The sequence below is a fragment of the Mustela nigripes genome, chromosome 2 (assembly GCF_022355385.1).
Source record: "Mustela nigripes isolate SB6536 chromosome 2, MUSNIG.SB6536, whole genome shotgun sequence".
Lineage (NCBI taxonomy): Eukaryota > Metazoa > Chordata > Mammalia > Carnivora > Mustelidae > Mustela > Mustela nigripes.
This window is the reverse complement of record NC_081558.1, coordinates 125,853,726-125,867,547: the sequence shown is the minus strand read 5'-3', so window position 1 is coordinate 125,867,547 and position 13,822 is coordinate 125,853,726. Positions and strand designations below refer to the sequence as shown.

The 13,822-nt window shown below is 47.7% G+C and overlaps 1 protein-coding gene and 1 long non-coding RNA gene across 11 annotated transcripts in view; one reads left to right on the top strand and one right to left on the bottom strand.

Annotated features, from left to right (window-relative positions):
- Positions 1 to 3,036, bottom strand: part of MECOM (MDS1 and EVI1 complex locus) — a 544,809-nt gene extending 541,773 nt beyond the window's left edge. For 5 of the 8 annotated variants that reach the window (XM_059391586.1, XM_059391589.1, XM_059391587.1 and 2 more), the window contains exon 1: positions 2,664 to 3,034. In XM_059391586.1, the coding sequence (XP_059247569.1) occupies positions 2,664 to 2,700 (37 nt within the window). In that variant the 5' untranslated portion in view covers positions 2,701 to 3,034. Of the gene's footprint in view, positions 1 to 2,663 lie in introns of all 8 variants that reach the window. The other 3 variants (XM_059391591.1, XM_059391595.1, XM_059391596.1) reach the window with 3 other exon arrangements.
- On the top strand, positions 2,408 to 6,253 carry LOC132012067 (uncharacterized). 3 transcript variants are annotated; one of them, XR_009402515.1, is made up of 5 exons: positions 2,408 to 2,725; positions 3,266 to 3,490; positions 3,576 to 3,877; positions 5,122 to 5,248; positions 5,398 to 6,253. It is a non-coding gene; the product is annotated as an uncharacterized LOC132012067 (long non-coding RNA). The 3 variants fall into 3 exon arrangements; XR_009402514.1 differs by lacking the exon at positions 5,398 to 6,253 and having other exon boundaries at positions 5,122 to 5,357; XR_009402516.1 differs by lacking the exons at positions 3,576 to 3,877; positions 5,398 to 6,253 and having other exon boundaries at positions 5,122 to 5,357.
- Positions 6,254 to 13,822: the final 7,569 nt, after the last annotated feature.

Genomic DNA, 13,822 nt, shown 5'->3' with positions numbered 1-13,822 from the left:
GGAAGGAAAGAAAGAAACCGGTGCAGAGAGAGCGGCGAAGTTTTCGCTGGACTGCACGGCAAAGGGGTCACGGACTATCTCCGCCACGCTCAAGGGAACTCACGCACTACAGCAGGGGGAAGGAAAATAGCGCTTTAAAATACAAAAAATCCCTACTTTTTACGTGATTTCCTTTATTACTCAGATTGTGACTGATGCTTCTGCCTGAGAAAGGCTGCCCAGTAGCAACAGCTGGGGCAGCGCGAGCGAGAACCTGAGGCTCAGCGAGGAAAGTTGGTGAGAGTTCCTATCTAGTTATGGGAAAGCGGCAGCGGCATCCTTGGAGACGTTAGAGACAAAAAGAATGAGTCTCCCACTGAATGAATGACAAGTATCATCAGATCGGAAAACGACGTTCAGTTTCTGGATGTTGAGCCGGCTGTGCGTGCGGGAATATTTTAATAGGATGGCGTATAGCTTGGCAATTAATAGAGTTGAAAAAGTTCCTCAACAAAATTCGAAGGGTTTTGTGTTCTGCTTTCACTTCGGCGGATACCAGGCAATGAGGCGCAAAGCACTCGGCTTTCGTTTCACAATTTAGGCATGGTTGAAATAGGCTCTCCACGCTTCCCGCCCCCCCCCCACCCCACACCGTTCTCATCCGCCCACCCTCCAACCTCGCGCGCGCGCGCGCACACACACACACACACACACTCCAAACCTTTAGCCGAAATTGAAGCCCCCAGGCCTCCAAACATATGTACATTTAATTCCTCCTCAGATGAAAATAAAGACATGGTCTTATTTAAAAGAAAACAGGAAAAAAAAAAAAAAAAGGTCTTCTACTGGCGCCCTTTGACAGTGTCGCAACTAAGTGAAATGAACAATATCCAAAAGAGAAACAGATGTACTGATGGCCCAAGAGCCCTGTATTTAGGTTGATCCCTGAGACGGGGGCGAAAGGAAACGTACTGGGAAGTGAAGGAGTGCTTGAGTGAGGACTGGACGAAGCACTGGAAAGGAGCCTGCGATGACACCATCTCTCTGGGCTAGACCTCGGACTCCCACTGCCAAAGAAACCCAGCCCGCAGAGGTGCTGCTGCCTTCCGCGAGGCTGCAGTGGGGACCTGGGAGGCTGGAAGGCGTGGGGACGTACTTGGTTTTAATATGCAAGGGTGGGGGGGATTGGGGATTTTACTGGGGAGAAGCATCCTACCCACCCCAAACACAATTAGTTTGTTGTGTTTTGTTGTGTTGTGTTGTGTTTTTCCAGCAAGTGGGAGAACGAACGGCGGCCTGTCCCCTCCCGAGGCTGCTCCAGCCTCGCGTGCTGACACCTCGAGGAGGGCTTTGGACTGCTCGGGTTTGCTCCGGGTCTCGGTACCTACTAGTCCCCTTACATTTGCGCGTCTGGACAAACACAGCCCTAACGCCTACAGTCCCGATCGAGGCTTCTGCCTTTCCGGACTGTGTCGGCTCCGCGGACAATTCCAGGCGAAGTCCCCCAACACTTCTGTGAGAAAAGTGGGGGATGGGGACCCTGCCGCCCCTGCCCTGAACCCAATCTCCCTGGTCCCGCGTGACCAAGGCCGCTCCATGCCGAGCAGGCAGGGGGCGCCGGGGAGGGTTAGTGACCCGAGACCCGGGCTGCATCCAGAAAGAAAACGAGAGGTTTTGCCGTGCTCTCTCCGCGGCCTAAGGTCCCGGCAGCCCGCCCCCTGGGGGTCACTCGGCGCCCGGCCAGCCTGGGGCTCGAAGGCGGGAGCAGGCCCTTTCGGCCCCCTTCTCGGCGGCCGTCGCCGCTGGCTGTGCGCCCTGCCCTCCTCACTGTCCAGGCGCTCGCCGGGCCTCTTCTCTCCTCACCTGCCCTCGGCTCCGCGGAGGCGGTGGCTCCGCGGAGGCGGTGGCTCCGCACGGCCCGTGCCTCACTACCACCACACACGCGGCGACTACAGCCCCCACTCTCGTCTCCCCCACTCCCCACGCCAGTCGTCCCGCGGCGCGGCGCACGCCGCAGAGCACCGCCGAGCGCACAGCGCCCACTACCGCAACCGCAGCTCGGCGCAGCCCGCCAGCCCGCGCAACTTCCAGCGGCCGCCTCGCAACTTTTCCCAACTCCACCACGGCTGCCCGCCGCCGCCGCCACTGTGGCTCCCTCCGAGCCTACCACCCACCCCAAACCCCAGAAACAAACCGAGGCTCGAAAACGCTCCCATCCCCAGCCCGCCTCCCCCCATCCCCCGCTCCCCCTCCCATACCCGAGGCTAGCTGGTTGGCCAGAGGCAACTCTCCTCCGCCTGGGGGAAAGGGGAGGGGAGGGGGAGATTCTCTCATCTCCTCCCCCCCCCCCCCCACCCCTTCCCGCTTGCTCTCGCGCGCTCTTCTCCCTCCCACCCGGGTCTTGGCTGCCCCCACCCCCACCCCCACCCCGGGGTTGCCACAGCTGGTCCGTGCGCGGGGCTAAGGGCTGCCCCGGCTCCTCTGGCGCCCAAACCAAGAGCGAGAGCGCGGGCGGCCGGGCGCGAAGGCTGGGACCGGCAGGTTGCTGGGGCTGCGTTGCGCCTGCCCTCCACCCGGGCCCCGGCGCGAGAGGCAGCTGCGCGCTCCCTCCCGGAGCGCTGGAGACAGATATGCAAGATGGCAGAGGAGGGGGAAAGCCAATAGAAAAGGGATATTGCACCTACTTGTGGCCAGTTTCCTTGCCCTGCCTTTGGATCTCATGCTGTGCCCAGTCCTGCAGCCGCTGGTGTGTGGTTGGGTTTTTTTTTTCTTGGATCTTTTCCTTCTTTTGCTCTCCCTCTCGCTCCCTCCCTCGCTTCTCTCTCTCTCTCTCTCTCTCTCACACACACACACACGCCCGCACTTAAACACACTCACTCTGTCTTTCCCTCTTTCACTCTCTCTCCCTCCCTCTCTCTCTTTCTCTCAATCCACACTCGCTATCTCTCCAGCATTGTCAGTTCGGACACCTTCGCACATGCGCGCTAGACGCCCCTCCAACATCTCAGCGCCGCCAAAAAAAGTTTGGAGCGATTTATCACTTTGATTTGGAGATCTTGTCAGATGGCAATCGCTGAGGAGGCGGAGAAAGGGAGCCACGGGGAGGGCGGCGGGGGGCGGGGAACGAACACAGGGAGCCAGAGGGGAGCAGACACCTCGCCCCAAAATAAGGCGGGCGGGGGAGGGGGGCGGAATAAAACGACCGGGGCAAAGGATTGATTTCATGTTGGAATCACCAATAAGCCTGTATCGTTACTGTTATTGTTTTTCCCACCATAAATTGCAGGAAATTTTTTATACTATCCACGGAGAAAGCAAGAAGTGGGGCTTTTAAAATCTTTTCCATGCTAAAGAACGGAGAAGGACAGGACTTTTGACAACTGATCCGGGAGAAAGAATCATCCTGAACTTCAGGAAATCTGCTGCCGCTCCTGCTGCTACTGAAGCTCTTGCGGCTTGTGCTTTCAGAGTGGAAAGCTGAATAAGTAACTGCTTTCTTTCTCGATGTTAGGTATAATACCAATGCTTGAAGCTACCCTTGGAACATTTCAGTGGTCTGTTCCCACCAAGTAGTAATGATCACCTTTGATTCCCAGGTCCAGACAGTCTCAGGCATTTAACATCCAAGACCTCCTGCTTCCCTGAGGTCGGCTGTCACCTTCCGGCCTGCCCCACGGCTGCCCCCATCTCCTGTTGCTGCAGCTCAGCCAGCCAGCCAGCCATTTTCACTCATTCGCTTAAACCCACAACCTTTGGGGGTCAAAAGAAAGAGAAGGGGGGGGATTCTTCCCCCCGCCCTTGAAAAATACATTGTTGAGATTTGCTTTAATTACAGGATTTACCAATGAAGTGGGCACATAGAAATGGGGAAATTCTAAAGGGGCCAGCTGTGTTCAAGGTATGAATCAATTTCAACTACATATGGATTTTCTCTTGGTACAACCTCCTTGCATTAAACAGTTTTGTTCAATACCTTCCATGAGGTATTTATGTCCCCAATAATATCTGTTGCAAATCCTGCCAGACACTGTAAAAGAAAATTACAATCTTTTCAGTCTCTTTGCTGCAACAGTACATCCTTGATGTTCCACTTATAGGAAAAGGAAAAGAAAAGCAAGCCCTGGGCATGAGTTTGGCAAAGGCAGGGGAGGGGGAGAAAGATCACTGAGAATGTCCTGAGCAAATAGCAAGGTTCAAGCTTAAGGGGCATTCACCAATGGCTTGTAAAATACCTCTGTTTGAGGAAATAAAAATTCAAAGGATCACCTGGCTAAGGATGCCCACCATGTCTTTCTCCAGAGCTGTGTAATTCTGGGAGCATGTGGATGTAAGATACAGGTCCCTAGAGAACTAAGTACAGGTCCCAAGAGAGACAGATGTGTAATGTTGAAATGTGAGGAAAAGAAAGGGAGCAAAGGAAGGAATTGCACAGAGCAGGAATAAAACAACTTCCAAAAGAGAAGGTTCTGGTAAGCACCATATGGACACAAGTCATCCCCTCCAGACTGAACAGGCAGGTGGGTTTGGTTTTTTTGTTTGTTGGTTTTTGTTTTTTGCTTTTTTTGCCAGTCCAAATACAATTCCTGTTGGTCTGTACATCCAGAGTGTACAGTGTGCTCATACACAGCGGAGGTGGGTGCAAAATCACCAGGCACTTCAACATTCTGAGTGTGGCTACCCAGAGGTTTTTGAATGTGAGTTCACAGGCTCCCCTGGGTTTAGGTGGAGTCCTGCCTTCCCTCTGACCAGTAAGTCCCCAAAGGAAAAAGAGAAGTGGGGGATTGAGAACCTTTAGAAAGGTAAGAGAGTCACTAGGGAGAGAAACACTAGGCTGGCTGGCAAGATGTTCATAGAAGCTGCCTCTGATCAGTTTAAGGACTGAGGACCCTCACCCAGTCCAGAGGACAGATAGGCTGCGCTTGAGGACACAACTCCTCCCGTCTGTCGGAACCTCGAGGGCCTTGTCCACTAGGAGAGAAGAAAGAGACCCCAGAGGGAGGAAGAGCTCCCAGAACAGTAGGAGGCTCTGCTTGGGACTTTGCATTTCACCTTCTCAGCCCCAGGAAGCTTTTAAAAAATAGTGAAAGGAATTACTCTCCTTCCCTCTGCTGCTCTCATTAATTCTTTTCATCTTATCCCCAGGGGGTTTCTATATCCTGGTCCACTTGAGGACAGGAGGTTAAGAGGAGTGCCAGAGAATTTTCTAAGAAACGAAGGTACCATGGAACCAACCCCGGGATTAAATAGAAGACCCACATGTGAAGCTGCGGTGATTGCTTCTGCTGAGAAATTACAAACCACGTGTCGGGCCAGGGGTGGGCTGGGGGCTGTGAAGGGAATTGGGTCGGATATGAAAGACTCAGGAAAATAAAATCGGAGTCCCCAAACTTAAAGCTCCTGTCTTTTAAACTTTTCTAGAGAGCGAAGGGCGCGAAGGTGAAGCCCCGCCGAAGCACCCTCCCCTTCTGGTTTTTAAAGTCCCCTGGGGTCGCGGCCGCCACTGCGAATGCCTGGTCTTTCCAAGAGTTTCGGAACACGAGCAAATCCAACCTCTTCCAACTGAAATAATAAACACAAACTCCTCTGTGCCCTAGGGCCAAAGCATTGTGAATAGACAAGGCATCATTCTTTCTACTGGTGTTTTTTTTTTTTTTTTTTTAGCGAAGTATTCAGAACATCATCACTTTTATTTTCAAACCTGAAAGCTAGGTTCCTTTTCCTCGCTCTCTTCTTTCCCTCCCTCCCTCTCTCTCATTTGCTTTCTGCGCTAGGTGAATGTTAATAAAAAAGCTAAGTTGGTAGTTCAAGTGTGTTTAACCTGATGGAGCAAACGCCCAGCAGCTGCGGACTGCGCTCGCCGCCTGCAGCGCCGCGGCCCCTGCGTGCGGACCTGGGCGGGTTCCCACTTCCAAGTACACGAACCCCGTCAGTTCCACCTGTCCCAAGTCTCAGCCGTGAGACCTGAGCAGGTGATTTTCTGTTCAGCGACCCCCTCGGATTCCTAAAACCCTCGGACGGGACGTCCAAGCTGTCGCTCGCCCAAGAGAAAAGAGGCCTCCAACAAGTTGGCCGAGCTGCCCTCGCTGCCCGATTCCCCACCACCCACCTCCCCCTCTCCTCCTGAAATTCGTTTCCTCGAGGGGCATGGGTACCAACGTTTTTTGCGTTTTCTCCAACGGAAGCGAGAATCCTGGAAAAAGTGCCTCCTTGGAAAGTCGATGAGCTTACGGGCTGTCTGGATTTGCTTGTTTTATTACTGTCATATTTTGTTTTGGGGGGGTTGTTGGCTTTTTAAAAAAATTTTTGGAGTTTTTTTTTGAGAAGTGGAGAGATCAAGATGGGAGTTGAAAGGGAGAGGGTCGTGGAAGAGGACAAGAGAAGTATACCCTTTCTCCAACTATGTTTCTTTAATAAATGCTAAAAAAGGCAAAGAACTGATTTTTAATACATTGCATGCAACAGGAACTTTTCCTTTCCTCGAATTATAATTGAACCAGCCCCACAGTGTCTTTGGAAGAAAGTTTGAATTCTTTATGGAGGTATTTCTTGGCCTATTGTCTTTGTGCAGTGAACTTTACATCTTGCTATTCAACCTATATTCTCCTGGCTACCAGCAAGATTAATTTAATCATTGTAATGCAATTATTAATACTGTTTACCCAACGCTGGGTTTCAGGTTGGCTGTTAAGAAATTAAACTCTCGCTGGGTGACCAGAGCTAGGCAGGGGTTTCTTCATGTTGAAAGGAAACAGTCCTCTTTATTTAGTCTCAGAGCTCTAGCTTTCGGCCACGGGCTCAATTAGCCAAAATGGAAACAATTTTCATTCATTGCAATAACTCACTGTTCTGGAGATCGCTTTCAAAATATACACTTTATTATTATACGCTGACCTCGGTGGCGTGGAGTGGCAATAAAAGAAAGAGGCAGGGAGATCTATCTAGCCCCCTTGGGCTATAATTATTAGAAATTAATTGGGTTCAGGACCCTGGGTAGTCTAGCTAAATTAATAGCTTGTCTAGTGGTTTAAATCCGAATTTTTAGTCCACGGGAGAAAGAGAGAGTCACAGACATGAAATGCAGACCCAAGGGACGCCTGAGTTTACTTGCAAGACACTCATCTATTAAATAGTGTCTAGAATACATTCGAGTTGGGGAGAGGGGGTCGCAGTAGGAGTGGCGGGGGGCAGAAGAAAGAAAGGAGCGAGATGGGGAAGGCGACTGCGAGTGAGCTAAAAGGTCTCGAGTTGATTTTATTCGATTTTTCTTGTCTGCATTGTTTTCGGGAGGGGTTGCATTTAGGGGTTAAAATAAAAAATAAAGATCCCGTGTACTCGGAGCTGTCGTGCCGGAGTAAAAGTGAAAAGGGAGCCTTAGGCAAAAGGAAATTACTGCGAGCCCGCGTGACCTTTCAGGGAGGTAATCAATCAAGTGATCAACAGGGATATTTATCATCGCTATATAGGACTACTTCGCCCTGCACGGGCGGGGGTGGGGAGGCGAGAGAAGGGTGGAGACCTGCGCGCACGCGCGGACACACACACACACACACACACACACACACACACACACACAAGTTTGGACGAACCCGATAAGCCTCGAGACAGGACACGTAGGCTCTAATAAATGTTAAGGGTGTCCGTTTAGTCTGACATTCTCGGAGACACACACGCGTACACAGACGCAGGGGGAAATGCGCACATCCCCGCAGCAGTGGCTGCGTGAAGGTGTTAATTTTAAACTGTCCGCTGAGCTCTGTCCAGAAAGGGAGGCTCGCGGTGAAATGCGGGCTTCCAACGCCGGCGAGGACAGAGAGCCAGGCTGAGGCAGGCGAGGGACCGGGAGAGTGCGACTTTGGAAGGGGCGCCGGCGGCTCCAGGGGGCTCAGGGCGTTGTTGGTGGCCCTCTCGGAGATGCGCCGACGCCGGGTCCGAGGCTCCAAGGCAGCCTCCTCTTCCTGCGAAATCGTCGCGCGGCCCCAGCGGCGCGTCTGGAGAGAGGCGCGCTCGCGGCCAAGCCCGCTCCTGCGAGCACGCGCGGCGAGGGTCCGGCGGCCGTGCGTTTTCTGCCCAGTTACCTTCTCTACCTTGTAAAACTCGCCGTTTTGTAAATTGTGTTTTTCGGCCCCGATTTCTTAGCAAATCGTTAGGTTTTACAATCCTGCTGCAACCTTCTGGGCGTTCCACAGCCCACACCCCCAACTTCAGAAGTGCATAGGAGGGAAGGTGGGGCGGGGTGGCTGGATTTTAATAATAATAATGATAATGATATTATATAGTTGACTTAAATCTAGGTCCCCGAGGCCCTCGCCCAGCTCGGGGATTATAATCAGCCGTTCTTCCGAGAGAAGGTCGGCCTGATTACTGGCCCTCGAGGCTGGGAACCATTTCCCGACGGGTTTATGAAACACAGGTTCGGGTGATGCGCGCCGCCTCCCAGGTAGCGAGCCGCCGCTCCCGCTGTGTGGGAATGTGGGGCCGCGCCAGGGCCGCGCGGGTTGGCACCAGATGCGGAGCTCGCGCTCCCCGGCCCGTCGCTCTGGCCGCCCTCTGCGGCTCAGAACAGCCTCCTCCCGCACAGCCTAGTCTGCGGCGCCCCCGCCTGGCTTCCCCCGGCCGCCGCAGCTCCGGGTGCGCCCGCTGCCTAGGGCTCCAGCTGTGCACAGTAGCTGCTTGGGCGTGGGGGTGGGAAACAGCTGGAGCGCCCCGGGGAAGCGCGGGTTAGGGTGGAAAGGAACCCAGCGACCAGGATTATGAGGCGATCAACTCCCGGAGTCGCTACTGATTTAAGATCAGGAGGAGCAGCTCCACGGGGCACAAATCTCTTCCCGTGGGAACTCCGGAGAGAAAACAGACTGCTGGTATGCAATGCCTGGGAAAGTTTGGACCTCCTTTGAGTCCCTTCTACTGATCAAAGAAGAACCTAGAAAAGTGATACTCAAAATTAAATGTACATATGAACCCCTTGGGGATCTTGTTGAAATACGAATTCTGATTAAGTCAGTCTGCAGTGAGACCCAAGCAGTCTGCTCTTCTAACGCTCCTAGGGGAAGTGGGTGCGACCGTAAGTGTGGCCCACGGATCAGCAGCATCAAGCGTTACCTAGACTTTATTAGAAACACAGAATCTCGGGTCCCAGTCCAGACCTAGTAAATCAAAACTGGGATTTTAGCAAGACCTTAACTTGAACGTCAAAGTTTGAAAAGCCTGCTCTAGAAGGTGCCTTGGCCGTTTTTCTATCTTCTGTTTTAGGTCAGGACACCTCCATGACCCAAACTGCTGTCTGCCTTGGTCATGGGAGAGTATGCAGTCAATGAACCAATCTCTTCAAAGCTACAACTCCTCTGCCCCATCCCAAAAACTCTTGCCCTCTTCATCAATTGACTCCTGGATTCAAGACCACCGATGAGGCTTTCCCAGGATTCTGGTCATCACCCAGATGACACACCTCTCTACTTCCTTCTCACCCCCAGCCCAGTCTCTTGTCAAGTCTCTGACATTGATCTCTCCCTCCTTACATTAGAGTTCTTTGTTTCCACATCTTCCCCTTTCAGCTATTGGCTTCTTGAAGGAGTCCATGCCTTACTTTCTCTAAGCTTTTTTTTTTTTTTTCCTCAATGCATCAGAGAAATAGTCATGCCTTCCCTCATGGGATTAATGTCTAAAAATGCTTTGTGAACGATAATGCTAAAGTAACCGTTACCTCTTTTTCACATTCCTAACCCCTCTTCCCATAGACTAGCACAATGCTTTACATCACTAAGTACTTAGTATGGTGTTGTCTCTCTCTGGAAGGTTCTTGAACTCAATCACACACCTGTTATACTGAACCTAGAACACAATCAAATTTGAAACTTTTCGTATGAATACTTAAGTTCTACTTTTCTCCTCCATAAAATGCTCTAGGAAGAGATTCTTAGACTGGAATAGGAAGAATTCTTTGTGACATCTGCATATTCTAGTTTCATTCCTCAGATGGTTGATCTGGAGCCTGGAAGCTGTCAGCATTCTAAGTGGTCAGTAGCTCAAAGTTGAGATCTTCAAGAATTAAAAGCTAGATTTTGTATATTCTGTTAAGTGAGCTTTTGGGGGGGACTGAAAAAAAAAAGACAAATGCCATCAAAGATTCTGAAACTCTTTCTGAAGCCTTGGTTGCCAGTGTTAGGAAAAGATAGCAGTATTCAAATTTCAGAGCCATTTTACAATAGACAAACTCTGGAACAGCAAGATAAAGTTGAAAGACTTTATAGGAGTCAAACCTTTGGACATTCAAATCTCAGTTCTGCTTTTTACCAGCTGTGTAACCTTAGACAAGTTGCTGTATGTCTCTGAGTCCCAATTTTCTCCTCTGTATGATGGGAGTAATTATGTATATTTTACAGGGTTATTGTGAGGATTAAGACCATGTAAGCAGGGTCTACTATGTAGTGTCTGCTGCATAGCTGAAATTTGACAAATGAAGCTATTTAGACTTCTAAGTTCCGGCATTCTGTAATTGGCATAATGATAAGACTTACAGTGTGTGTGTGTGTGTGTGTGTGTGTGTGTGTGTGTGTGTGTTGGTTAGGGGTCTTGGACACTGCCCTTTCCATTCCCATCTATAATGAGATACTTTTTCTTTACTCAGCAAAATGTCCCCTCAAACACTCAAAGACTGAGCATTTGGTGTATATAAAATTGGCTGGGGCAACTAGATCTTAACATTGCAGTTTGAATGGGCACCAATGTGTGTGTACGTGATTGAATTTTAGCTACATATTTTCAAGGAATTCTTGTGTAATTGTTCCTACTGTCAGTATGAATCAGGGTTTACTCAGCTCCTCCCACACAAGCCGTGTATTGACCATCTCTCAGGATACAGAATCTGAGCCACATGATGCAGGCCACCGAAACCCACTGATGGAGACACCACTCCTCCCCTGACCACCTGATCGCAAATCTCGCTGGACAATACATACAAAGTCATAATTTGAAGATCTCTAATGTATCTGTTTTACCATATTCTCTCATAAGATGCAAGCCACACAGACAATTCAAAGAGAAAGTGGTTTTCAATGGGATTAGTAAGTGCTCTTTATTTTTTAAAATATTTTATTTACAGGATTTTTTTTGTTTGTTGAGTGTTTTTAAATTTTGATTTTCATGAATCTAGTTGCTATCCTTACTATCAATATATGAACCCATTGACTGAGTCTAGATCCCTAATGGGAAATAAAAGGTTGTGAAATTTACATATGCAGTACTTTAAAATTCTTTAGTCAAACAATTAATTATGGCTGACATAAGAAAATATAGACATCATCAAAGCAAATTAATTTGTCTAATGTACTTTAAAATTTATAGATATAGCAGATTTTCCACATCTTTATAAAGCACTAACTATAGGACTCGTGCTGACACAGCTTATAAAGGAGACTGCCTTGTAACAAGATCCTCAGTACTCAGTAACTTAATTCCCTTGACTTGAGTCCAAGGCAGACCTGGCTACCCTCAAACTCAGCTATAGAGTGAAGCCCACAGCCATGACAGAGTGTGATACAGGTGTGCCCTGCTTCATGAAAAGCCACATCACAATGTGATTATTCTCTCTATGCTATTTTATTAAATAATGAGTTCCCTTGAGACATTTAAAATATGATTTGACTTACAAAAATCTGATTTATGTTCACTTTTCCCAGAAACGTACCTATGGAGGTAAAGCTCTATTTTTTTTAATGATGATGCATCTCCCTTAGCAAATGTTTTATAAGCAGTCCATTTCCAAAGGTTAAGGTAAGGAAGTGTACCACAGTTCTGAGACTGGGAAAGAAACAATTTCAGCACAGAGAATCAATTGTACCCACAAGAAACTGTAGGAACTGATCTCTTGAATTACCTACTTTGAAACATCATGTAGAGGTACTAGAAATTTGACATATGGTAAGATTTGGACTTCAAATGTTTTCTAAAATACAATGCTGTTATGCAGGGTTTTAATAGAAAAATTTCCAAATCAATTCTATAAATACTCTTGAAAAATACTTTTCAAAACTGAGGAAGAGTTTTCTGTTGCACAGCGAAATAATAATTTTAAAATTGGTCTAGGCTCATACCCATTTAGAAGTAATAGTCTGTAGGCAAAAAGATGACACTCCAACTCATATACAGCTTTTCTCTTAGCTGGCATTGAACTGAAGCTCTGAAATTGTGTATACTGTACTCATCAGGACATTTGGCATTCTGAAGGGCTTTAGGAAAGTTTCACTTCTAGTTGCAGTGGGAGCACCAATGTAGAGAAGCCAAGATAATGAATACTATTTTGATACATCTGTTTCTGTTGTATTAATGTTATGCTGAGCTTTTCACAACATTCATGTCCAAAATCCCTACATAATCCACAATCATTCAGGTTTCTTCATCACTCTAAGTGGGCAGTCTGTGCACTTGTGCCTCCCAGATGAGTACAACATAAGAATGGTGGCATATGGGCTCCTTAGCATCAGAACCCCCTTTTCTAATTCATTCTACATGCCACTGCTTCACTAATCTTCCTAAAGCACGGTTCTGATAATATTTCTCCTAGTCAGAATTGTCAATATCCCTGAGTTATTTTTAGGGTAAGGCCCCAAACTTTTGCCTTTAGTTCAAGGGTATTCTAGATAGGGGTAATAGCAAGTGAGGTGTGAGAGCATGAGGTATGCACCAGAAGAATTAAGAATCTTAATCTGTCTGAGTTATGAGATTGAAGAGGACACTTTATGGGAAATAGGTTTGTAAAGATAGTTTGGACACGTGCCAAGGGGGACTTTGAAGGAAAGACAAAAACTTGGGGCTTTATCTTGAAAATAATTAAGAGATCTTGAAAATTCTGAATAAAGGGTTGACATTATCAGAACTATGTCTTAGGGAAATTAATTAGGGAGTGGTGTGTAGGATGCATTACATTTCTTCACATGTTGAGTCTATCCATCTTTTGAGATCCAAGGCAAACATCACTTCCTCCAGTAAACTGTTGATATGGTTCTTCCAATGGGAAGCAGTATCTCTCCATCACCAATAACTGCAGCTCTCTTCTTTCTGTGTTGTTTTGTGTGTACCTCTATGGTACCTCCTAACAGACTGTAAGTCCCTTGAGGGGTATTTGTATCCAACTTTCCTTGTCCTCCAATGCTAAACCATATCCTGCTAACAACTTGTGGCCCTTTCTAAATGTGAGGATTTTGCTTTTCAGCAATTTAAGAAAGTGCTCCACATTACCTATTTTAAAACTGCCTCTCCTTCAGCATCTCAATTTGTTCTTTCTTGATCTTTAGTAGGTACATGTTGGATCTTCTTGCCCTGTCTTCCATGTTTGTTTGCCTCTCTTTCATAAATTCTATCTGAATCTTTCTGTGTTTAATTCTAGATAATTTCCTCAGATCTATATTCAAGTTCTCTAATTCTCTCTTTGGTTATGTCTAATCAACTATTTAACTTGTTGATTAACTTTTTCCATTTATATATATTTTTTTCATTTTTATAATTTTTTTAGATGTTCCCATTATCTTTTAGCACTGCCTTGTTGTCTTTTTATTTCCAGTTTCAAGGTTAAGTTTTTAAACACTTTAAGCATATTTCTTTTATCTGAAAATTCTATTGTTTGAAGTTGCTGGAGGCCTAATCCAGCTGTTTGTTGTATTCACTGACCATTGCTCAAATAAATTGTTTTCCCATATTTTAGAATTTTGGACTGTTAGTTCACCTTTAGGAAGACTTTATCTGTGTGAATCGTATTTAATATTACTTGAAGACTTATCCTTCAAAGTAATTTTACATTTTTTTTATTCCCCCTAAAGAAAGGAAGACTGCCACATGAAGCACCTCATTT